The 26344-nt window shown below is 32.7% G+C and overlaps 3 protein-coding genes across 4 annotated transcripts; 2 read left to right on the plus strand and 1 right to left on the minus strand.

Annotated features, from left to right (window-relative positions):
- Positions 1 to 21: 21 nt before the first annotated feature.
- Positions 22 to 2922, minus strand: LOC111318097 (Tetratricopeptide repeat (TPR)-like superfamily protein). The gene is given in 8 exon segments (XM_089754440.1): positions 22 to 542; positions 651 to 1176; positions 1179 to 1490; positions 1493 to 1725; positions 1727 to 1918; positions 1920 to 2641; positions 2644 to 2751; positions 2809 to 2922. Coding segments are annotated over 7 exon segments (1722 nt in total). The 3' UTR covers positions 22 to 542; positions 651 to 1135.
- Positions 2923 to 7653: 4731 nt separating this feature from the next.
- MAP70-3 (microtubule-associated proteins 70-3) lies at positions 7654 to 13043 on the plus strand. 2 transcript variants are annotated; one of them, XM_022920747.2, is made up of 11 exons: positions 7654 to 8216; positions 8343 to 8428; positions 9600 to 9665; positions 9748 to 9918; positions 10038 to 10208; positions 10333 to 10488; positions 10592 to 10738; positions 10826 to 10897; positions 10986 to 11501; positions 11585 to 11766; positions 12483 to 13043. In XM_022920747.2, the coding sequence occupies exons 1-11, from the start codon at positions 7958 to 7960 to the stop codon at positions 12520 to 12522; spliced, it is 1866 nt and encodes a 621-aa protein (XP_022776482.2). In that variant the 5' UTR covers positions 7654 to 7957; the 3' UTR covers positions 12523 to 13043. The 2 variants fall into 2 exon arrangements, with proteins under 2 accessions (XP_022776482.2, XP_089610588.1); XM_089754462.1 differs by lacking the exon at positions 8343 to 8428 and having other exon boundaries at positions 8053 to 8216.
- Positions 13044 to 13719: 676 nt separating this feature from the next.
- LOC111318101 (phragmoplastin DRP1C) lies at positions 13720 to 25829 on the plus strand. The gene is made up of 16 exons (XM_022920751.2): positions 13720 to 14216; positions 14309 to 14372; positions 14722 to 14826; positions 16183 to 16284; positions 17517 to 17567; positions 17646 to 17707; positions 19035 to 19125; positions 19229 to 19293; positions 19659 to 19853; positions 19975 to 20094; positions 20190 to 20260; positions 20815 to 21040; positions 22646 to 22696; positions 24287 to 24527; positions 24865 to 25004; positions 25521 to 25829. Exons 1-16 carry the CDS (start codon positions 14085 to 14087, stop codon positions 25644 to 25646), a joined length of 1842 nt encoding a protein of 613 aa, XP_022776486.2. The 5' UTR covers positions 13720 to 14084; the 3' UTR covers positions 25647 to 25829.
- Positions 25830 to 26344: the final 515 nt, after the last annotated feature.

A 26344-nucleotide genomic window follows, 5' to 3' on the forward strand; every position in this document is an offset into this window, starting at 1 on the left:
ATACTTCTAGACCTGTGGAGGTGAAGAAAAGCAATTACCACCTTTATGATTTATTTAAACACTTAAAACTAATATTATTACACCAGTCAAAATGGCATTGGGTTACTAATGCCTGATGATGCCTTCTTGTAGGCCAGAAGTAGGTATTAAATTCAGTAAAAGTGTCAACAAGGATTGTAAACATGTCCATAATTGTTTGACAAGAAATACTCTTTGTTTTCTTTTTCCAATTCTCTTAAGGTGTCAAGACATGAAATTGAGGTGAACAAACCAATAGATATTAGGAAAATAATGAATGATATCCTCCACCAGAAATTTAAAAGAAGAAAGAGTGTACAATGACTTTGCTGGTGCAGACCAATATAATTATTGTGAGGGACCTCTTCTGTAATCATAAAAACTCCAGCAAGAAGACCGACATGAAAGTTCAAGTAAGCCACATCAACAGCATGTGCTCACCAGATGGAAGTATGTCTGCTAGTAACTCTCATACTAGATTTAAGCTGCCAAACATTTAATGCAGTTTTGAGTTTAGAACATATCTGCCAATATTTAAGAAGCAAGATAATTAGCAAGACGAGAGAGAATCAATAGATCTACAATTGTAAATTAATAACTTAAATTAAATTAAAAAAAAAAAAAACTATTACCAATATTTTTTTCCCATCATACATGATGATTTCCAAAGGCATGTATCTTCTGTTCCTTCTCCAGTCGTGTTTCAGAACTGAAACATCAAGACAGGATGGTGGCATGTACTTCTGCAAGCTAAGATCCACTAAAAACCCCCAAAATTGGAACATCAGGTGACTACTAAAGGGTGTACCATTCCATGACACAAAATATCAGACTAATCACCTTTTTGCTCATCAGTGTCGCATAAGCCAGCAAGGCACTTATCTGTCCATCCAGTTGCAATCCCAAATGAATTCTATATATTTCAAGCGCATGGATTATAATCTCTGCTGGGCAGAATCCAGGTGAAACTGGGGTATTGAGTCTGATGATGAAGGCATCTCAAGTTTAATTGTATCATAAGCGATCCCAATAGGAGGGGTTCTTTTTCCTTTTTAATTTCGAATAATGGTTAGACAAGCTCAGATCCAAGTCATAAAATCGAAGGCTTTGTATGTTATTAGAATTCACGTTCTCTACCTACTTTGCATGTTGCAGTTGAAAACCTCTCTTTCTCATTTCCTCAAGCAAATCAGCAATGGCAGCTTCATTATTCTGCTGTAGATACCCCCTGATCATAATATCATAAACTGCAGCATCAGCAGTAATTGTCCTTTTCAACATGTCCTCAAGTATTTGCTTTGCTTCAATCATTAAACCCTTATTTGCTAAACCAAAAATAAGAGAGCCATAAGTTAATAGGTCAGGTTGAAAACCCTCTTGAACCATTCGATAGTCTAAAGGCCTCAAATTTCCTTGCTGACAAAAACCGGCAATCCAAGAAGTATATACATATTTGTCTGGAGTGAACCCTGGTCCAATATCTGCTTAAAAACCCTATTAAGATCAGTGAAATCCCCTTTCTTAGCCAACCCATCAATAAGCACAGTATAAGATAGTTCATTAGCCTTTTCTGTGCAAAAATAACTTTCAGCTTCGTGTAGACAACCATGCTTGCATAGGCCATCCATTAAGCTTGAAAGAACTACAACATCTGGGTCAAAACCACGTGCCAATAATTCCACATACACATCCAATGCTGCTTTCACTCCCAGCCCTGAAATGCGCATCCATTATTATGGTTAACAACAACTTATAAGGCTGCAATCCAACAAATTTTGATGCTTTGTCAAACCTACCACTATTAGAAAGGCCAGCTATGATTACCCCATATGCTGCCACATCAAACTTGATCCCTTGAGAACACATCTTACCCAAATATTTCAGGGAATCACTGACATTGCTTTTTGAAACGCCCATCAATGATAGAAGTATAAACAACAGAATTAGGCTTAACCTTATCCTTCAACATTCTCGAAAACAAGCACTCAGCCCTTTCCAGCATTCCCTTCTTGCAAAGATCATCAATGAGTGCGGTATAAGAAACCACATTCACTGCAATATTAGCCCATTTCATTTCCCTATACAATTCAAACGCGACCTCAAAATCCCCAACCTTACAACACCTATCAATCAAACAAGTAAACACAATGGAATTCAACACCCTGTCTTTCTTCATGTCCCCAAACACCTTAAACCCCGTCTTCAAATCCCCTAATTTGCAGAACATATCGATCCACGTACTATATGTAACCACGTTTGGCAAACAGCATTTCCACATCAAATCCATATAAACAAAAACCTTTTCCTTCCTCCCCATCTTAGAAAACCCATTAAACAACACAATAAAAGTAACCAAATCAGGCTTACATTTACCTACCCTAATTTCATCCAAAACCAGACAAGCCTTAACTACATCGCCACATTTAAAATACCCATCAATCAAAGAATTATAAGTTGCAATATCAGGCTCACACCCATACAAAGGCATGAAATTTACAAGCTTTTGAGCATAATCAGAAAGTCCCAACTTATATAAAAAGGAGATGCTTGAATTGAAAGAAGAAGGGTGAGGGGTGTACCCTTTGGAGAGAAAGAAAGACAGTAGCTTAAAGAGCGATCGGCACGGTCGGAAGATGTGAGCTTGTGGAGAAGCTTGTTGAAGGAAAAGGGGTTCGGGTACTCTGAAGTTTTCCTCGAATGAGAAGAATTCGAGGACAGAATCAAAGTTTGAGTCTGAGAGACTTTTGTAAGAAATGGGGTTTGGGAGATTATTCAAGGCTTTTCGAGGACAGAATCAAAGTTTGAGTCTGAGAGACTTTTGTAAGAAATGGGGTTTGGGAGATTATTCAAGGCTTTCTTCTTCTTCTTCAGCTGAGAGAAGAATTTGAAACTGTTTTTTATCATTCATGGGATGTAGCTTAGCTGGCGATGTTTGTTTGTTTGGCTCTTAAAGCCGGGAAGAGAAAGCATAAATCTTAAACCCTATGAGTAGAGGCGAACTGGGGAGGAGGGAGAAGAGGTACACGATGTCGTTTTCCTAAAAATGAATATTTTAATGTATTAAATTTACCCGTCTCGTTCTATATTTTATTTTTTTGGATCGTTAGTAAATTTTCCTTGAATTATATTATTTTTCTTGATTTGATATTTATAAAAATTCATAATTAGATATTTAAAATTTATTTTTATCAAGCATTTTATAACATTGATTAACAAAATTATTCAAAATATTAACGTGAAAATTATTAATCAATAAAAAAAAATCTCAAGTGTTATGATATTTTAAATTATTTTTTAATCACATCATCTTATTATCAACATAATTAATATATACGGTAAAATGTTTGTCCAAAATAAATTTTGAATAACTAATAATAAATCTTTTATAAGTATTGGATCATAAAGATTGATATAATTTAAAGATTAAATCATACATTAATCCTTTATTTTCAATATTTCATATCACAAAAGTATCATACTTATTTTTTATATTTTGGAAAATGTTAACTAGTGTAAGAAAAAATGTAATTATTTTTTAAAATTTAAAGAAAGTGATGTATTAAATGCAAAAAATTTTAAATATTATTTTAAATTAATTTTAAACTTGTGTAATGCATTGATATTTGATCATGATTTAATTAACAAACTTTAACTAAGAATAAAAATTCCATATACATAAAATATACATACAAATAGACAATTTTTTTCATTTTAAATGAAATAAATTGATTATATTTTACTTTTTAGAATATATCACCTATATAAAATATTTAAGTTCATATAAAATTTCCATAAAAAAAAAACTACATTATTCAAAAAGGTTCTACAACTTTTCAAATATAAAATGAAGTTAATAAATTGGTGGATTATAAAAATTACAGTCATTTCATAAAAGCTAATAAAGCAATAATGTCTTAAAAATGCCAAAAATAATTGTTTATATTAAATAATATTATTAAATTTTAAATTCTTATAATTTTATATTTAAATTGAAATTTTCCACTTATATGTTAACAATTAAATTTAAGTCATGTATATTTAAAAAAAAAAAAAAAAGGTGATAATTTTTCAGTTCAAACTACAATAAACTGTAAGTTTTAAAGAAAATGTATATTGAATTTACATATCATCGATTAAAAAAATTATTAACAGTAAAAATTTAAATTTTATAAATAAAATATTTAATTTTTATAACTCAAAAAATTTTTATTATAAAATCATATTTTTAATATTTTTAATCCAAATACACAAGATAATTTAGGCTTCAAAAAAGTAAAAAAGAAAGCAATGTTGAGACCTCAGAAGCCCCATATGAAATGAACCCTCGAGGCTTAAGCCCGTAGAATGAGCTGGTATTAAGGACCGCAGTTTAATTTATATCCGAGATATTTTGATTTTATTTGATTTTTGAAAAAAAAAATTTAATTAAGCTTCGAGTTGGGTTGAAGTATAATAGAATAAAATTAGGATTGAATTTTAGTCAAATTCATTCCGAAACAATTCAGTTTATATATAAAATTTTATTTTTAAATTTAAAATTTATTTAATTATATAATTAAATTAAAAATAATATTTTATTAATTTCGGTTTAAATTAAATTAATATGATTTTAATTGAATCGGTTTAAATATAAAAAAAAAAATTAAACAAATCATTAAAATATTATAAATATAAAATCAGATTCAAAATAAGCAAAATTTCGCTCTACGCTTGCCCGTTTGCTATCCCTAGATGGTATAGTGTCAGCATCACGGTGCTGGTTGAATCCCAAGCAGGAAACGTATATATGTCTCTGTGCTTATCGGAAGGATTCAAGGATGCTTTGATTTCGAAACAGCAAATTTGGCACAGCTAAGGTTGTTGACAGGGCCAAACACACCGTATTAATATTAGAAAAGTTATAAAAGCATTAGATAATCTAATAATTCATTAAAAAAATTTACAATTTTTATTAATCATTATTTTCATGCCATTTATCCCTAGTTGAATTATTTAATTATCGAATTAAATAGCATAATACATAATGGGTCCATTTAATGGATACTTATTTTATAGATATTTCTTAAGTTAACTGATATTATTTAAAAAAACAAATTCTATTATTTTGTATAAGCAAAAAAAAAAAATCTATTAATATATAATACATTAATTACAATTTTTTATAAATATTAATAATCATTAACAATTTTTTTTTAAAACTCAAGCTCAACATTTAATCATAAAACGTAATTAATTATAATACGACAAAAACTCCTCTGATTTCGCTATCAAATGAACACTCACCACTGCAAGATTGATTCGTGAAGGGGATAGCAAAGTTTTCCAAAATGCTAAGACTGCAGCCTTTGCTTCCATTTCTTTCCTGTTTCTTTATATTGTCCGCTCCTTTTTCCTCTAAGAAGTGCACAAAATTGGAATGATTTGAGTATAGTCCTAAGGGCAGGGGAGCCCTTGGCTGGGTCCAAATTCTACCACCCGTCAGAGAAATTGATTTTCTTGCATATTTTGCCCGTAAATTGCGCATGTAAGAACAAAGGGGGGTAGTACTATACTAGACATTATATATTTATCAGTAAGAAATAGACAATACTCATGTTCATGGGGTCACTGTCTAGTGTTTCTTTTTTAGTCCTTCCCTAAATTATGGGAAATATTTTACATGCATAATTAATGAAACTTTTAAGGAAGCAATTGTATATTAATAGATTTACGTGATTTATCAATAAAATTGCTTAATTTTTAATTTTTATTAAAAAAAATTGATTCAATTTTGATAACTTTAAATATAAAAAATAATTACAATTTAGTACAATCCTTTAACACACTATTGGCTAGATCGTTTTTCATTCTTAATGACTAATTATGTCATAAGTTAAAGAAATATCAACTTAATAAATGAAGATAAATTATCCAATATACTAATAGTAAAATTTTTTAATTTCATAAATAAGATTAAAATTATGATATATGGTTTTTACATATTTTAAAAAATAGTATTAAAATACACTTGAACCTTATTTATAAAGTTAAAAAATTTTACTATTGATATATTAAATAATTTATCATAAATGAAATTACATAATAAAACATAATGATAAAAATGTTATTTTTTCCTTTTTCAACAAATGAAAATATGGATCTTACATTTAAATTAATTTTTTTAATTTCTAAAGGTGACCTCTTTTTTATTTAATCAAATTTTCTTTCATGAGAAGAGCTAATTATAAATATGGCCAAGATAAAAAAAAATATGACTTTCTGTATAAATCATCTTTAATATTCCATATAAGCTACATTTTTTTATTAAAATAATTTTTTTTTTAACCTTTTAAGTGGAAAAAAGGAGACGAGATTTGAATAAATAATTTAATTTAAATTTAGGTTATGCCTTGCATAAAAAAACTTCTTCCCAAAAACTAATGTTTCACCCTTCCCATACTGTCATCATACCAAATATTTCCATCAAATTTGTTGAAATTCTTTGACTTAGAGAAGAAAGATTTGAAATTTAACTATTTGCATATGATTTTGAACAAAAACAAAAAATGCCATGGCACCAATGGATATTAGATTAGTATTTGAAAGAAAAATAAAAAAAATCTAAGGATTTTGACTTGAGAAGGGCCCCATGAAAGTAGTGGAGGCTCAAAGCCCATCAAAATCATAATTTGTTGAGCAGAAAAAAAAATGTATATATAAAAGTTTCAAACTTCATTAAAGCATTTGTTAACGGTTGTTATTAAGCTGTATTTAATTAATTCATGTATCATGTGACATAGAAACTAAAGACATGCCATTTATTGGCTAATCATTTTATGAGACAGAGAAGGCCTTTGTTCATTAACATTTGTTTTTGCCAAGCCTTTTCAGTATTAAAGAAATGTCACATAAATAATTTTTTGGTTTGTCATAAGTGCTACTAGAAAGGTAATTTTTTGTTTTACAAAGGTAAACAATTACAAATATTGTAATTCAGATTTTAAAAAAAATGATTGAATGAGTAAATTAAATTAAATGTCGAATTTACAAAATAAATATTTTTTTATGAAAATAAGTAATTATATATATTTTTTATATAAAGTTTTTATAGCAACGTCGTTCATTGTTTTCGAATATTTAATTTAATAGTAAATACATATATTCTTTGTTCGCAGCGTTATATCCAAATTTCTATTATTAGCTCAATAAAAAGAAAACATACACGCAAGAAAGAAAATAATTCCAAAATGAGCAACTTCACCCGTTTTAGCAACCCCTACGCGCATTGCGCTCCTCGCTTATCCTAAACCGTAATTACAATCCCCGGCTCGCCTCCCACGCTGTCTTGTCTGCGGCAATAGCAAAGCCTTTCACTTCTCTAAACACACTAATGTATAATTTCTCCAACACCGTTAAAATTAAAAGATATTATTTAATATATTTATTAATTATAAAATTTTAATTTCAGAGTTAAATAAATAATACATGTTCTTTAAAATATATTAAAAATAAAATATATGAGATTTTCTTAATCTTATTATGTATTTGAAATTTTACAGAATATATAGAATATTAATTTTAAGATTAATCATGATTAATTAATTAAGTAATTAAATCTCCATCATTAATCACTCTTTCTTTCTCTCTCTTCTCACTGTCACAGTAAACAGATTTAAATTCACAACTAGAGAGAGCAAAATAAAAACAAAGTAATATTATTCTCTCTCAGCTCAAACTCCCTCATCTTCACTCCCTCTTTTTTTTTTTTTTTTTCTTTTCTGTATCCGAAAATCTGTTTAACAGCTGTATTTCAACTGATTTTGAAACTCTAGCATTTGGCTCCACTTCAAGTTTTAGATGTGAAGCAAACTTCTCTCTCTGCAAAGAGTTTTTTTTTTTTTTTTTGGGTGCTGGTTGCGTTTGGTGCTTGAAGTGGTGAGAGGAAGTGTTTGGATCGGAGATGGCGGAGATTGACGGTGAAGCGGCGGAGATAGGAAGCAATGGGAGGAGTGAGTCGCCGGGGAGGCTGACGTCGACCACGGCGGGAGTGCCTCCGCCGTTGACCGTGTCTGCGTCGTTTAAGGAGAGTGGAGGGAAAGGTTCGTCGAGGAGGAGAGCTGTTAGACCTAGCTTCGATGCGGATAATGAGTTCATTACGTTGCTTCACGGGTCGGATCCGGTGAAAGTAGAGCTTAATCGGTTGGAGAATGAAGTTAGAGGTGAGGAATGTGGCTCGATCTAGTTGTTTTTTGCCTTGATTCGGTCCAATTTACCTGCTTTTTAGTTTACAGTTAATTGTTTTTATTTTATTTTATTCTATATATATTTTTGTGATTGGATTACAGATAAAGATAGAGAATTGGGAGAAGCACAAGCGGAAATTAAGGCATTAAGGATGTCTGAAAGGCTAAGAGAAAAGGCAGTAGAAGAGGTTGATTAAAATTTTTATTTTATTTTGAAAAAAAATATTATTGGTTTTTAATTTATGTAAGAAATTAATTTGAACTGTTTGGCGAAAACGCCTTAGCAATAGTCGTAGTTAAAGTAGTAATTTATTTTGAAAAATTTTGAAATTTGATAATATTTTGTGGATTTATGACTGATCTTAGTGTAATGTCCACTGTTTCTTTTGTCCTCCCCGTTAATGAATGTTAGTTTTTTTGGGAAAAATTACTATTTGTTTGAAGTTTAGAGATGATAATACTGTTAAGAAATAAGAAATTGATGGACGGTGGAGCTGTTTGTATTTAGTATATATTGTTATTTTACTGAAGAAAAGTAGATCCTGTAAATTTTATATGTAAATTTTTGTGTCTGCCTGTAACTTCATTGCTGATAGCAAATCTATATGTTCCATCTGATTGTAGGAATGTTGGTACCGTTGTCTTTGGGGATATAATTTGCTTAAATACATTATGCGTAACTGTTATGTCAAAGTCATGTTGGGTGGAATTTTCATCATTGTTATTTGTTGCTTAGTAATTTTAGAAAGTCAGTGATGGGCTGTCTCATCTAACAGCATGAATCCTTTTTTGGTGCTTTATCCAACTTTATTTTCATGTTGCCTTGTAGTACCTGTATGTTTTGATTTTGAAATTAGAGATTATGGCGAATTAATTTCAATGTTTTGCATCTTTTCAGTTGCTTAGGTCCTGTCTGTTAATGTTGTTGGCTTGTCACTGCTAAAGCTGTCACAAGATTTCATATCTACCTGTAATCTAGAACTTGTGTCATAGTTTTCCTATTAGATTCAATGCTCTTCTTCCATTTATGTTTTCTTCTTCCTATATTTACTTATCTAATGGGGTTTATAATAGTATTTGATCTCATGATTGTTTTGATGTTTATAGATTCAGATGGTTAATTGCCCTCTTTGTTTTATGACTTACTATATCTGCATATCATGGATGATCCCTAATCTTGTTCAGGAAAACTCAAGATTTTTATGTAATTTACAGCTCTTCTACACTTGCCAATGCTCTTGCATCAAGGACTGTAGTTTGTCAGCCTTTCTGTAGTAATTCAATATATAACATAAGCTTATAACTGTTGCAGTGTTGGACACATCTGACTTTGTTTTTTATTTCTCTTTTGTATCATAGCTCACTGATGAGCTCTCAAAAATGGAGGAGAAGCTTAAATTGACAGAATCTCTTCTTGAAAGCAAGGTATTGCTTAGAAATTTTCTTCAATCTTTATTATTTTTTGGTTGTTGTCTTGCTATATTTAGTTAATAAACATGTTTTGCAGAACCTTGAAATCAAGAAAATAAATGATGAGAAGAAGGCATCCATGGCTGCTCAGTTTGCAGCTGAGGCCACCCTGCGGAGGGTTCATGCTGCTCAAAAGGATGATGATATGCCTCCAATTGAAGCAATTCTTGCACCCTTGGAGGCTGAGCTGAAGCTTGCTCGGCAAGAGGTATTTTTTGCGTCTTTGAAACTATCGGTTCTGTCTCACAAAGAGAATTGGAGATTGTTTCATAAACTTATATATGATTGATTATTTTCTTACTGATTAGTTCTTTTGGTTCTTTGCAGATTGCAAAGCTTCAAGATGATAACAAAGCCCTTGATCGTCTAACTAAATCGAAAGAAGCAGCTTTACTTGAAGCTGAAAGGACTGTACAATTTGCATTGGCCAAAGCGTCCATGGTGGATGATCTCCAAAATAAAAACCAGGAGTTGATGAAGCAGATAGAAATTTGCCAGGTATTCCAATCATTCTTGGTATTTCCTTTTTTCAGGTGCATCAGGAGTTAAGGTGTATATTTTTTGCTTAGTCTGTAAACTATATAATGAAGAAAGTCACTTGTCTACAACTTGTCTATGGTAGGAAGAGAACAAAATATTGGACAAAATGCATCGCCAAAAGGTTGCAGAGGTTGAAAAGCTTACACAAACAGTAAGGGAGCTGGAAGAGGCTGTTCTTGCTGGTGGTGCAGCTGCAAATGCAGTTAGGGATTACCAGCGGAAAGTTCAAGAGATGAATGTAATGTGCCCAGCATTTAAGTGTCCAAGTTTGCCTAATTCTTTTTTTTTTATATGGTCTTAAAGCTCTTCTCAAAATGAATGATTGTTTCTGTGTTCCTTAGGAGGAAAGAAAAACTCTTGATCGAGAGCTGGCACGTGCAAGAGTAACTGCTAATAGAGTGGCCACAGTTGTAGCAAATGAGTGGAAAGATGCTAATGACAAAGTGATGCCTGTAAAACAATGGCTTGAAGAGCGGAGATTCTTGCAGGTTTTTGTGGATCGTTTCTCCTATTGAACAAAACTACAGGCATTTAAGTTAATACTTTCTATTCATTGTGGACTGTATTTCTTCCAGGGAGAAATGCAGCAACTTCGTGACAAGCTTGCTATAACTGAAAGAACTGCAAAATCTGAAGCTCAATTGAAAGTAATAATCTGATTGTGACAATTAGCATTCTGTTCTCAATGTTGATGCTGCTGCTTTTGAAATTACAGCTTTTGTTTTGATCTACCAGGAAAAATATCAATTGCGGCTTAGAGTTTTAGAAGAGAGCTTGAGGGGATCTTCTACTAGTGTTAGTCGCAGTATATCAGATGGCAGAAGCATGAGCAATGGGCGTTCTAGGCGTCAGTCTCTGGGTGGAGCTGATAACTTCTCAAAACTCACTTCCAATGGGTTTTTATCCAAGAGATCGCCAAGCTCTCAATTGAGATCCTCTATGTCTTCTAGTACAGTGTTGAAGCATGCTAAAGGAACATCCAAGTCATTTGATGGAGGCACAAGATTGTTAGACAGGGCTAAAATGCTTTTAAATGGAACAGGCTCAAATATTTCATTCAACCAGTCTTCTGAGGAAACCAAGGAGGGTGAGGCCCCAAATAATGAAAAACCCGATGATTTCCAGCCAGTTGACACAGATGATAATGTTCCAGGAGTATTGTATGATTTGCTGCAGAAAGAGGTCATTTCTTTGAGGAGAGCTGGTCACGAGAAAGATCAAAGCCTTAAGGATAAGGATGATGCGATTGAGGTTGATACTTGTGTTCTTTCCAGCCAATACCATTTTAACTTATCCTTCTGGATAAATACTCTAGTAATCCTTGTTTTTTTCAGATGCTTGCTAAGAAGGTGGAAACATTGACAAAGGCAATGGAAGTTGAGGCTAAAAAGATGAGAAGAGAAGTTGCTGCTATGGAGAAAGAGGTTGCTGCCATACGAATGGAGAAAGAACATGAGAATAGGGCTAAGAGGTTTGGTAACTCCAAGGGATCTGCAGCTCAGCTGCTTACTGGAAGGTGCTTTTATCATTTATATAGATGTTTATATTTTAATATTCTGCATTTTCCTATAGTGCTTTAGTCTAAAATTAGTTTCCCTATTAGTTGACTGCATTCGTCCTTTATAAATTGTGGGGTTAACGGCCATGATCACCAAGTGGCGGATCCAAGATATTTCCCAGAGTGTCCACTTGTAATATATATAAAAAAAATGCTAACGGATTTACCAATTTTATTGACGAAAAAGGTGTCTAGGGAAAAATTTTCCTTCAAAACTTTTTATTTTCCTATCTTTGAGGGTGTCCATTTGGATCCACCCCAGTGGTCACCCATGTGTTCTACCCTTCTTACGTTTGCATTTTCTTTTTGCCTTCAATTTAAAAGTTCATACTTGTGTGATGTTTTTTAGCATCATGCTAACTCTAAATTTACATGTGATAAAACGAATTATGTTTCTAATAAACAAAAATTACCATCCCATGTACAAAGTCTCTGTCTTAGTAAAAGATAGCGGACTTAGTAAAAGATACCATCCCATGTACAAGTCCCATGCCCAATCTCTTACTTGCTCAGGACTGAATTGAAATGGTACCATAGACTGTCATCATAATGACATTTATGTTTCTAATAGATAAATGTCACCATGCTAGTTTAGTTTTCATTTTTAACATAGGTGGTATATTCTGAATATTGATATTCAATATAGCTAACAACAAATTCTGAACTTTATGCAGAACTGTATCTCGAAGTGGGTTAACACGCAGCACTCAATGACAATGAATTTTAATTACAACGGCGGCAAGGAGTAAATTTGCATAGGTCTCCTGGATCCTTTGTCTTTTTTTTTTTTTTAAATATTTTTTTACCTCTCCTTGGGTGATTGATTATAAGATTATATAACTTGCATGCCGATGAACCTATGTTCACTGAAATTGGCAAAGAGAAGAAATCTGAGAAAAGAGTAAAATTCAGAGGAAGAAATCGGTATGCTTCTGACATAGAATGCATATTCCTCTGCCTAGAGATCAGATAAAGGAACTATTGACTGTGGGCAAACCTTTTGTCAGGTTTTCTTTTGAGTGGCCAGTGGTTGTCTGCTTGTATAGGAAGCTTTATTGGCTTTTCCGTCTTTTATTCATCCCCCTTCCCCCCTTTTATTTTTGCAGTTCATATTTGTAATCTGCAGCTAGTGTGATTTGCCTTCTAAGTTTGTTAATATTCTTGTAATCAGATCTTCTGTAGTTGTGTTATTCATTAATAGTTGCTTATAAATCTGGAATGATGAGTTTATTTTTTCTTTTGCTTTTTTCTTTGGATTCTGATTCACCAATCTTCCAGAAGAAAATGATCTGACATTTTGTTTTCTTCTGCAATAAGACTTTCACCATAATTTTGGGAACTAATGTTAATGTACAATGATTGATGATTTTTTGTCATGGAAGGTTGGCAAAGGATAAAAAGTACAAGTATTCAAATATTAGGTGGGACTAGTACTCAACTTGTATTAATTTATGATCAAATTCTTCCACTCTAGCATTCAAACTAAACTATTTAGTACCCTTTTTATAAAGTTACAATCTACCATTCAAACTAAATCAGCATTAATAATTATTAAATTAAATTAAACCAATTAATTAATAAATTAACACGTAATTGGACATTTGATGTTATACATGTAAAAGGAATATCAGAACTTATTAAATTAGATTTGTATGTTTACAAGGATATATTTTTTAGTACAAATACGACAGCAATGTAAGAATACTTGAATATGTTTGCAGATGAAAATATTTAAATTTTAAATATATTAGATGTTATTTTTTAAAAATAATTGTATAAATTAATTTAATTAAATTATTAAATTTACATAAAAATAATTATGTATTGTATTATAGTCAATAGGATTTTTATTTTCAAAATTTACGATTACAAGGCATATATTTATTTAATCAATTATACACAAGCCATCTCGCGAGTTGCAATTACTCTCATCTAAGCTTCTTCCTTCTTAATTTATAAAGGAAGAGGAGAAATCAAAATCAAGGGAGTTAGAAGGTCACCATAACAAAACTTAAAAAACCTTCATTTGCACCTTTTTCTTAATGAAAAAAAACCAAAATTTTCCGTTGCAAAAGAAAAAAAAATCAATTTTTTTAGATTAAAAAATTGTTTTTATAAATACTTACCATGCAAAGCATCACTTTTGTTTTTTCGTTTATTCTCTCTCTTTGCATCAAAGCTTCCGTTTCCAATCCTCTGATAGGAAGTCCCAACAGCCCATTTTCGATCCGGCATTGTCTTGTCCGATCCAAAACCCACCGTTTTTGGTTAGAAAAATGGCGACGATGGTGAGCTTGATTGGGCTGATAAACAAGATTCAAAGAGCCTGCACCGTCCTTGGCGATCATGGCGGCGAAGGAATGTCCCTCTGGGAAGCTCTCCCTTCAGTTGCTGTTGTCGGTGGCCAGGTCAAATTTCCCATTCAATCCATTTCTTTACTAGTTTTTTTACTTTCACATTGTTGTTTTTATTTTTCACCTTTTTTTGGATGGAAAATTAGAGCTCTGGGAAATCTTCGGTTTTGGAGAGCGTTGTAGGGAGGGATTTCTTACCTCGTGGATCCGGTAAATTTTCATTTCTTTTCCTGGAATTTTAATAATAGAATGAATAATAGGAAAATAAAACACTTAAATGTTGGATCTTGCTGCTTAAAATATATATTATAAAGAAACGGTTGTAATTCAGTGTTATTAGTTTAGCTAAGTAAATTGTTTGATAGGTGTTATGGATCATGACTAAATTGGATGTGATCCGCCTTGATCTCTATTCTAAATTTCAAATCATAAACTCATATTTATTATCATAGTGTAGTTATTATTAAAAATGACATCTACCCATTTTCTGTTTGAACTTAGTTATGGTGAAGAACATGCTCCTTTCAAAATCTAATTTTTGTTTTCCTTGCACTATAAGGCATTGTTACACGGAGGCCATTGGTGTTGCAACTTCATAAGACAGAATCTGGGACTGAATATGCAGAGTTTCTTCATGCACCAAAGAAGAGATTCACTGATTTTGGTATTATGTCCGTTATGATGCTCGATCATTTAAATTTTTGACTTCATTACCTAGTTGAGTTCTCAAAATTTTTAGCGTGTTTTATGGTGTTTATGTTACTTTTTTGGGTAATCCATGCATGAAATTCATTATCTCTTTCTTTTTGGGAATGGAATAGGTTATAGGTACAGGCTGAGACAGGATAGTGTGATAAATACAGGTTTTATGAAGCATGCATATAGCTTCATCTGAAATAATAGGACTTCTTTGATACAGAAGTGCTTAAGATTGTTTTATGCTGAGGCAGAGTTCTCTCCTGTGATTTGTAGGATGTAGGTTGAGGATGAGGTTTGTGTTCTTCTGGACTTATCTTCAGATGTAGTGTATATATCAAATATTACAGTATCGTGCATATAGCTTCATCTGAAATAATAGGACTTCTTTGATACAGAAGTGCTTAAGATTGTTTTATGCTGAGGCAGAGTTCTCTCCTGTGATTTGTAGGATGTAGGCTGAGGATGAGGTTTGTGTTCTTCTGGACTTATCTTCAGATGTAGTGTATATATTACAGTATCTTGCTATAGATAGCTTATTTTCCCATCCCTTTCTAAAGTAACATAAGTGCTTGTGCAGGAAGTAGACAACATGCATTGTTATATCGGGATATTTGATAAAAACAAAAGAAAAGAAAAAAAAAACCCTTGCCTTCCATGTTTGAGGTGTAATTTGTAAAAAAGAAATTTCCAGTCGAGCAGAGGAAATAATTCTATGCCATTAATGTAAGAAGCTCTGCTGTTGTACCTCTGTAAGATTGACATTAGTTTGGAATCTTATATAAACTTTACTAGGTTAAGCCATATTGAGTTGGCTCCATTAATGTTAGATAAGTTGGTTGCAAACCATGACAAGTGTTGGCTTGGTAACTCTAACTTATAGGATGCAGTGATACACAAAGCCCCTTACTCATGGCAGCTACAGTTCGCTACAATGGAGGAACAAAAAAGCATGCCTTTACTTTCTATTGTATTTTTAGGCTATAAGTCATAGATGATGATCATCCCTTACACCAATGCATGTAAGAAGCATGTTAACAACCATACAAGTAGCTGTGTAATGGTAAATTCAGACTGCACCGGAATAAGCTTGAACAATTTCCTTGTGAGATGAAATTGTTTTCTTTCATCCCCCCACCAACATTATCCTTTCCGCTTTCTAGTTCCTCATTTTATCTTTCCATAAAATGATTGTTTACTTTAAATATGACGGCTGTGCCATATTTAGTCAGTTTTTTCATTAATTATTTACTTTTCATGTTCTTATTTATCAAAATTAAGATGATTATATTATTAATAAATAATGAGAATACCATTTACGCAGCTGCTGTTCGGAAGGAGATTGCAGATGAAACAGATCGAATAACTGGGAAGACAAAGCAAATCTCTAATATTCCGATTCACTTGAGCATATATTCTCCACATGGTCTGCACTTATACGACCCTCTTAACCATACAACGAATGCAAGTTATTCATTGAACAATAATAGTGAAAAAATAAAAAATCATTAAAGATTGTATTTGGATAATTTGTGTCCACATACTCTTCTTATGCTTTTGCTAATATTAAGTTTATGAACACTCTTTTGATATATATCTTCTCATCATAACAATACAGTGACACTTGTCAACTTATCTATTTGTATGACTAATGTTAACAATCAAGGATTAGTAATTTTCTCTTTGGGGTTTCATTTGTTTACTCATCCCCTGCAGTTCCTTGTATTTCTATCTTGCTACAGAGTTGATTTAGAAAATCATTCTACTGAATGCTCTAAATTATGCTCTTGGTAGCAGACTGTTCCATTACCAACTTGGAAAATTTAGTCATGGCAAAACAAAACATTGGGGAACAAACTTTTTTTTTTCTCAATTATACATGAAATGAAGTACGTTTGTGGAAATTGTGATTCTACTCTCTCCATTCCGTTTGTGTATCTCTTATTGTTAAATATTGCTCAGACAATTTTTAGCTCTTTCCTCTGTTGTTTCTTTGAGGAAAGTGAAAATATGGAAAATTTCCCCGTCTTAAGAGAGCTAAAAAATCATGCTTAAATATTGAATCTCACTTGTTTAAAAAGAAATTGAAGGCCTTTTTTTTTTCCCTTTGAAACACCCAGGTTTTCAAGTATTAAGGGCCAAATACCATTTAATATTTTCTCTCTAAATATAGATAAAAATAGAGAATAAAACTGTTTTTTTCAATCATCACTTTAATTTCCATAAATATCAATTTCTTTAATGATTTTTGCTTAATTATACCCTTTGTTGACCATATCATGAGAATCATTACCTGTTAATGGATAAAATTGCATTGCTTTAAAATTCATATAGAGATACTTACAGCAGGAATTTCTTCGAGGGAGACCGGTTGGCAGCTAGTGGTGGGTGGTCTGTGGAATACCCTTTTTGCCTGGAACTCATATCAGCTCTGCCACTATTGCATATAACTGTGTGACAGTTGTGACACTGCATTATGTTTAGTCTTTCATGTGATGTTATTACTATACTCATTCTCCTAATTCTTGTTTTCTCGAGTTCCCTTGTGGTAAAGTCTTGGTTGCCTTTCAACATTCATTATATATATTTGGCTAAGCCTTTTAAGGTATTTATTGGTTCAATTTGTATGATGATAATATGTTTTGTTTTATTTGGCAGTTGTCAACTTAACACTTATAGATCTTCCTGGGTTGACAAAGGTTGCTGTAGGTAATAAAAATAGTTTTTATTTTATTTTTTAACAAACAAAGATTTGATCACCCTTGCAAGTAACTATGGCTTTTGCAGAAGGACAGCCAGATACTATAGTTGAAGATATTGAAAACATGGTCCGTTCTTATGTTGAAAAGGTGAGTTATACTTGACTTTCTGATATCTTGATGGGTGATCTAAGCTTTTCAATACTAAATGTATATGCTTAGACATAAGCTATTCTTGCAATGAACAACAAAAATAGAACTTAATCAAGTGAGAGCCTGTAAATCCAGGAAACAAGTAATCATTGTAGTTCATTATATGTCCCAATTTAAAGGAAAAGTTGATTGTGTCTAACACAATGAAAAGATGGATAGACATTGAATTAATTTGTAACTAATTAATCCAGGATAGATTAAACTGATATGTTTTAATTAGGAACAGATGCACAATGATACAATAGATGATTATTTCATACACAATGTCCAATCATGAATTCTCGTTAATTAAATGGTCCATTGTCATATGTGTGTCTCCCATGGGGCAATCATGAAACTCTTTAAAATTTACATTGCAATGCCACTATCTATTCATTATTATTCAATCTTCCATTCTTGCATCATAAGCTGCCACTTTGCTCTATAACTCATCCTTATAGAGAATATGGCTGTTGTTTTGTCCAATATTCTTGGATTACAATGTTTTCACACCACAGATTTTCTCCATTCAGGTCTATATGTGGATAATAGGAGCCATTTACTAACTAAACTTGATTCATTATAATCTTAAGTTTGCCTTAGCCACAATCATTAAAATGTTCAATTTTGTTTAAAGTGTCTTTAAAGTTCTTGGCATGGTGCCAACCAAGGCTAGTTCTTCAAATTGGACATTAAAATGACAACAAGCTTGTTAGTCATCCTGCCTAAGACCATTTGAGAATAGATTGATAGTTCACCAATGTAGGATAATACCACTTAACATATCCCCCCCCCCCTCTTCTTTTATAGGACCAATACTAACAATTGAAACAAATTGGCATCACATGGACAACTAACAAGAAACAACATAACATAAACAACTTTGGGCTTTGGGACCATATAAAGCACCCAAGCTAAAACCAATTAGTAATAGATTGGGGGGCACAACCCAAATATAAGGTTAAAGAAACCTCAAACTTAATGAATGTAGTACAACTAACACTTTCCCTCACATTTAGGTGTGATATAAAAAGCTAAAAGAATTAGGCTTACCATGTGGGCAAAAAATACTGGAAAATAAACAACAAAGAACAAATGACATAACAGATTGGGCAAGAAACAACTTCGTGCTTTGACAACATATTTTGCCTTCAACCCGAGACCAAATTTGGCCCTAATGTCTTCAACAAACAACTTAGTTTTGCTTTTGGCCCTAATGTAACGTCTCTTGTACCTTCATTATGTTTCTTACGCAGTTCACGTGTGAATTTTTCAAATTTTGTAGCCTAACTGCATCATATTGGCTATTTCTCCTGCTAATCAAGACATTGCCACTTCAGATGCCATAAAACTTGCAAAAGAAGTGGATCCAACAGGTATTCAAAAAATTAGCTTTATGCATGTATACTCCTTTCTTCTGAAGCATTGTTATGCAATTAACAAAGAGATTTACATTTTTATAATATTTGGTGTATTCAGGTGAAAGAACTTTTGGGGTGGTAACGAAACTGGATCTGATGGATAAGGGAACAAATGCTGTGGATGTATGTGTTTTAATCATGCTTACTGCATCAGTTGCACAATCATTGAATGCTCGCATAGTAATATATGCTGCAAATGTTAAATGTAGATAGCAGTGTGGATAAAATCATCCTCAATGACATGGAACCCTACATGACAATGCCACATAAGTCCGTGGCTTATGCCAAATCTGCTTATTGCCTTGTGTGTTCCTTTTGAAATAATTTCCTTTTTTTTTCTTTTGTATGTAGTATATATTTCTTTCCTGTGTAGTTGTGTGGCATTGGTACATCATGATGTAAGATGTAACATCCGTTAGAAAAACTCCCATGTAGATCTTAAATTCATAACACATAAACATTATAGTTACTCAATATAAGTCTTTCAGGTTCTCGAAGGTAGGGCGTACAGGCTACAACATCCTTGGGTTGGAATTGTGAATCGTTCTCAAGCTGATATCAATAAGAATGTTGATATGATTGTTGCTCGTCGAAAAGAGCGTGAATATTTTGAAACAAGTCCTGATTATGGACACTTGGCGAGTAAAATGGGATCAGAGTACCTTGCAAAACTGTTGTCTCAGGTCTTTTTCATCTTTCTCTTTTGGTTGTTTCAGTTAATTTTAATATTAATAACTCACGGACGCTTTGGACATCTCACTTTACGAGTCATTATTTTTATTTTTTCATTTTCTTCTATTTCAGCATTTAGAGCTTGTTATCAGGCAGCGCATACCAAGCATCATTGCTTTGATTAATAAGACCATTGATGAGCTCAACGCAGAGTTGGACCGCATTGGCAGGCCTATTGCAGCAGATGGAGGGGTAAAACTTTGGACCTTTCAGGATCGGTTTGCTTAGTTGTGAATGGGATACTTCCTCACTCTAGTTAACTTTAATTATTTTAAATCTGTGTACAGGCTCAGTTATACATGATTTTAGAACTTTGTCGTGCATTTGACCGTGTCTTCAAGGAGCACCTGGATGGAGGGTAAGGGTAAAGTGTATAATATTTTCAGCTCTTTTATTTCTCAGCATTGAAACTTCTATACCGTTTCTGTCTTGATTTATTTATTTGGTCAGCTTACACACTTAAAACACATTAAAGTACATTCACATATTGAGAATGAGAATGAGACCTAATTGTTTAAAGTACATTCACATATTGAGATGCGTCTAGTGATTGTAAGACTTGCGATTAAGGAAACCTATTATTCAATCTAATAAAGCATCAGTTCTGACCTATGACTATTCAACTATACTTGTCTTCGGAATTAGAAAGCCTTTCCAATATGGTTGTTGGCCACAAGTACTAGTCTGTGTTGTCTGGTTGGCTTTTGTTTGGAGTATCTCCTACTGCTAGGGACAGTCAACTATAAAAATGATAATACATTCTAGAAATTTCTATAACTGTTGTGACATTATTGTCTTATAGATATAAAGTATGTTTGCTATGAATGTGATTAGCTATGCCATTGCCTGTAGTATAAGTTTAGATTTGTCCTGTAAAATTCTATATAATTAAACAGTAAGTTGCTTCTTTAGGCGGCCTGGTGGGGACCGGATATATGGAGTTTTTGACAACCAATTGCCAGCTGCTTTGAAGAAGCTCCCCTTTGATCGTCATCTTTCATTAAAAAATGTCCAAAAAGTTGTCACAGAGGCAGATGGCTATCAGCCACATTTGATTGCTCCAGAACAAGGATACAGAAGGCTCATTGATGGTTCTATCAGCTATTTCAAAGGGCCAGCTGAAGCCTCCGTGGATGCTGTAATGTTCTTACTTGTGCTGTAGCTTCGTTAACTTTCAATTTTGTGGTTATGGTAGATGCAAATAATAATTCCTTTTACTTTGAATACACACACAGACACACACATAGATATGTGTTTAATTTACTCAAATTTTGAATTTATTTTTCATCCTTTTCTTTTTCTCCTTTTAAGGATAAACTTTGGGAAGAGGGAATTTAAACTTACTACATATTCAGGAGAGAGATATATGCTGCCAATCAAGATATGTCTTGGCTCGTACCCCCCCTGCCAAAAAAAAAAAAAAAGAGATGTGTTTTGGCGACTAAAGTTGTTAATTTTCTCCTTGACTTCCTAAAATATGTGCAATATGGTAAAATTTGACTTTGTGAACCCTTAGTAGTTGATTCTTTTCATAGTTGGTTTCTCATTAAGCTCATGTTTTTAAGGAGTAGCATTTTTATTGCATTGTAAAATGAGGAGGCAGGAAGAATTGAACTAAAGATGGGAGTCCATTCTCTCATGATATCAATTCTTCTGGAAAAAAAGGAATAGCAATAAATAGCTCAAGTGTGGGATAAAAGTTTCACAATCTTTCCTTTCTCACATCAAAATCATTCCTTTATGTATTTTCTTAACCTATGTTAGATCTGTTCCACAGTTAGATTTTGCCCTTAGCCTTGAGTTCTGAAAAGATATGTTAACATATCTTGGAGCAATGCTGGGTGAGAAAGCTTGTAAGAGAGTGGATTTCTCTGAATATTTAATGGTATGCTGGTGGATAGCAGCGAGAAATTTTATTTAATTTATTTGTTGTGTAATCTATTGGGTCATTCTGTCATTACATCTGGTTCTTCTAAAATAGTCAAATGATTCCTTCGGAGGGCTACATGGTGAGCATTTGGGACTGAATTTTCCATCTGACTCTCCAAAAGTTCAGTTATATGTGTTTCTAGATTCATGCAAGGTGCGAGAGGCACTTCAAGGATATATGTAGTTACTGAGAGACACTACAATGGTATCTATAGTTATTCTTATTTTCTTTCTAGGGAAGGGATTGGCAGAGGAAACTACAGCTTGAACTTATTATTACTATTAGGAATTAAGAAAGAATAACTCTATACCTGTCAGAAAACTTCCAAGCAGAGGAAAAAGGACCAAAACCCCTTAGACAGAAGAAGGCTTATGATTTAGCATCCTTTCCTTGAAGGAGGATTACTGTAAATGATTTTCAAACATTTGAGGTTTTTGTTTCATCGGCTTTTGTTATCTGGTCTTTTTCTATTTGAAATGGTATAGCTTCTTGAAAAGAGTGATCAAACTTGAATAGGTGGACTTATTTGGTATATGATATATACATTATATGGTGTTGGTTTGTAATGTAGAACCCCAGGAAGATTTACAAGAACTCTTGATGTAGGCTATTTGTGGAAGCTTTATTTGTCTAGTTTCTCACCAGTCTAGCTCTCATATGAGGTTCATTTAGCTTGTGTTTCTTTTAATATCTTTTTACTTTTTAATTGCAATTTCTATTTATTCTTTCCTATTCCTTATCAGTTTGCAGAAAAGTGAAATTCCTATCTTAGTCTTATTCTGACTGTTGAATGTGATATGCTTTGATCTTCAGGTGCACTTTGTGTTGAAAGAACTTGTGAGGAAGTCAATAGCTGAAACACTGGTAAGTAATTACTAGCTGGAAACATCCCTTTTCATGAAATTCAATAAAACTAATGTAAGATAAATTCTTGAATAAGAAAAAAAGTTAAGAGAAATTATTATGTTCCTTGTATATTAATTCTGAACCAATTTGCTGCAGTATTCTTGTTTTGCTATGTAATAAACTTGTGCTGCTGGTGTGAAAGAGGTGGAACTTGATCCCTCTAGCATTTATAGGTTTTTCCCTTTTTTTATTGTCATCTCTCTTGAAGTCGCTGCAGGCTGTTGAATTTACAAGAGATCTTGCATCTCTTTTACTTCATGTGATAAGGGCTTGGGGTATTCATATCATGCATTGACATTGTCATTCTAGCCACCAAATCTGAGGTTAAATAAAATATTTTACCTTGATGAATCATCATATGTGTGTTTGTGGGGCATTTTAGTTAGTTCACTAGCTTAGAGATATATATAATTGCAATGGTTAGAAGCATCATAGATGAACTACATATGTCACCCTATATACCTAATTTTTTATATTCTATTGCCAGCATCATCGAACAAAATCTTTATTTACCAGAAATTTCTTACGGGGTCTATAAGACCAATACCGATAGTGTTATGTCGAAATTCGGTCACTTTTTTGAAGTCACCGAGAATGTTGATGAACTTGGTTTGTGTGTCAAATGCAAGTATTTTTGGAATTTCAGTACTTTCAGTGATGCTATCTATAGATGACATGTTGATTTGTGTTGTGAACACATGTAAGTAATTCTTCAAATTAAGACATTTTTCTGCAGTACAGTGAAAAGGATCTAGAGAACTAGAACAAGAAAAATAAATTCAGTGTCAATGACAATGCTCTGCATCCTTTCAGTTAAATGGAAAGAGGATCTCTGTAGTTTTGCTTTTATTAAGATGATGAAGTTCAGAATTACTTTTTTTTTTTTCTGTTATGTGATGCACATGCACTTGATTTAATAATTACTTAATGATAATTGTCGGATGGCAAAACGGCTGTGAGCTGATAATTATTGCAAAATGGAAGTTGATAATGGAGATTTTGTGGTTTTATATGGAGTCAGCATAGGCATCATTTCAGTTTTTTCATGCCATACGAAAACTTTGTCAAGTGGTCACATTCATAACTTCTTTGGACTTTGATAACAAGACTCCTTTCCTTGACATATGTGTGTTGTATTCTTATTGCTTCTACTTTCCACTCAGCCAGTCCTACTAATCATGCACGTAGAATAGTCTAGCTGTTCCTGTTGGATTAGCTGCATCTTCAGTCTTTCTTCCCAGAGTTCATAATAAAAAAATTAGTAATGTGAATTTATGTCTTTGAGAAGAAAAATATGGTTTCTACAAATGTTTTCCCTGATTTGTCTCTTCAAGTAATTGAAAATTTTCTTAGAAAATATAAAAAAGGAAAAAGAAAAGGTGTATTTGTGTCTGGGTTGAGGTGGTTGTGAAGTGGATTTTGTTTTTCCATACTACTTTTGTGGGTTCCTGGAAGTTGACACAATATCCACAATATTTCCTTTGTGAGATGATTCCAACTACTAATAGGATATACTGCAGATGATATGAAACTTCAATGCAACTGCAGGAATTGAAGCGATTCCCAACACTTCAAAATGACATAGCTACTGCTGCAAATGAAGCTTTGGAAAGATTCCGCGAAGAAAGCCGTAAAACAGTGTTAAGGCTAGTGGAGATGGAGTCCAGTTACTTGACAGTTGATTTTTTCCGGAAGCTTCATACAGAACCAGAGAAGAAACCAGAGAAGAATGCAAACCCATCTGGCCCAAATAATGACCGTTTCAATGATAATTATATCAGAAGGATTGGTATATAAAGTTTTACCTGTTGATTATGTTACTACTCTTCTGGTTTTGTTTAGCTCAAACTGACATATACATGGTGTTCTAATTAAGATCCCTTAGCACTTAATTTAGAGTGTTTCAAAATAATCAGCATTTCTATTTATTCTTAAATTCAAGTTACTCTTTGAATTATGGAAATTCCTTACTTAATTCTGAGCAGGCCTAACTTTTAACTTTCAAATATTTTCCTTATATTTTAGTGGTGCTAGTTTCTTTTTACGGGATATAGGATGTTCAAACATCACAGTTGTTTAATATATCGATTAGCAAGTACTGACATATATCTCGTTTCTTGGTTCAGGATCAAATGTTAATGCTTATATAGGCATGGTTTGTGATACACTGAAGAATACTATTCCTAAAGCAGTGGTCTATTGCCAAGTAAGAGAGGCCAAGAGGTCACTGCTGAGCAACTTTTATGCCCAAGTAGGAAGGAGAGAGGTAAATTGTTTAGAGTATTACATTTTGGTGTTGCACTTCTTTCTCTTCCATCTACCAATCCTTGAGGAAAATGGAAAAGAGGAAAATTTTTCACTAGTTGTCAGAAATGTATAAGAAGATGCGGAGTTGATTGTTTGTTATAAAGAAAAATGAATGCCTTCTGGATTCAACTTCAAGTGCAATAAACCCTGTATACTGCTATGCAATAAACCCTGTATACTGCTATTATTGGTTCAATTTATTGAGAACCTACCTTAGCTCTCTCCATCTATCAGACTGGATTAATTTCTAACGAACAAACCCATGTATTCGTAAATTGGATTGATTTCCATATAGAGTCAGGTTGAACCTCAAGCCATTGGACATCCAATTGCTGCTTGGGGTTCTGTCTAGATATCCGACTTGAGATGCTGGTGAAATGAGTCTCAAACCAACTTGAAAAGAACAAGGTGTTGGCAGATGTAGCAATATGTTTCATACTTTGTGATGTTAAATTGTTGTGTTGTGATTATGCAGAAGGAACGACTTGGTGCAATGTTGGATGAGGACCCTCAACTGATGGAAAGAAGAACACAGATTGCCAAAAGGCTCGAGCTTTACAAATCGGCAAGAGATGATATTGATTCAGTGGCATGGAAATGATAAACACACCAATTCTTCTTTTCTTTTTTTTTTCTATTTTTTTTACACGTACATTTCACAGAATAATTCACAGATGAACAGCACATTCATTTTTGTTGTAAACGATAGTGAAGGGTTATATATTGTTTTGACAGCGTGGAATGCTTTTGAATATGTATGTTTCTTTGCAGTTTCCTCTGCCCACGTTTTAATGTTCAATGTTTTACTATTTTCTTTATTGTACTCAATTGAATTTTTGTAATATTATTTTTTAATTAAACTCTTATTTTGGGTGGAAGCTATTAAAAGCAATTATCTTTGTCTATATATATGTATAGAATTAAATATATTTTAATAGTTTCATAGCAAAGGACTCAAATTAAATATAATTTTTATCTATAATATAAAATTTGAATTTTGTTAACGTGTTTTAAAATTTATAACAAATTATTAATTTTTAAAATTTACATGCAAATGGATAATTCTTAAATTCCAATGCATGGAATTAAGATTTGAAAAGAAAAAGAAAAGTAAAACATTTTTAAGGTGCCTATTTAGATGCATTTAATACAAAAGGGGTTTTAAAAATTTTGGGCGGCCAAAGCCCTCACGAGCTTCCATAGATAGCCGCCATTGAATTATTCACTCTTTTTTTTTTTCTTTTGCCAAATTTTTCGTTCTTGAAAAAAAAAAATTACACACTCAACAACATTTAAAAA

Source organism: Durio zibethinus, chromosome 2, assembly GCF_047325235.1.
Source record: "Durio zibethinus cultivar Kanyao isolate XHJ-2024 chromosome 2, ASM4732523v1, whole genome shotgun sequence".
Lineage (NCBI taxonomy): Eukaryota > Viridiplantae > Streptophyta > Magnoliopsida > Malvales > Malvaceae > Durio > Durio zibethinus.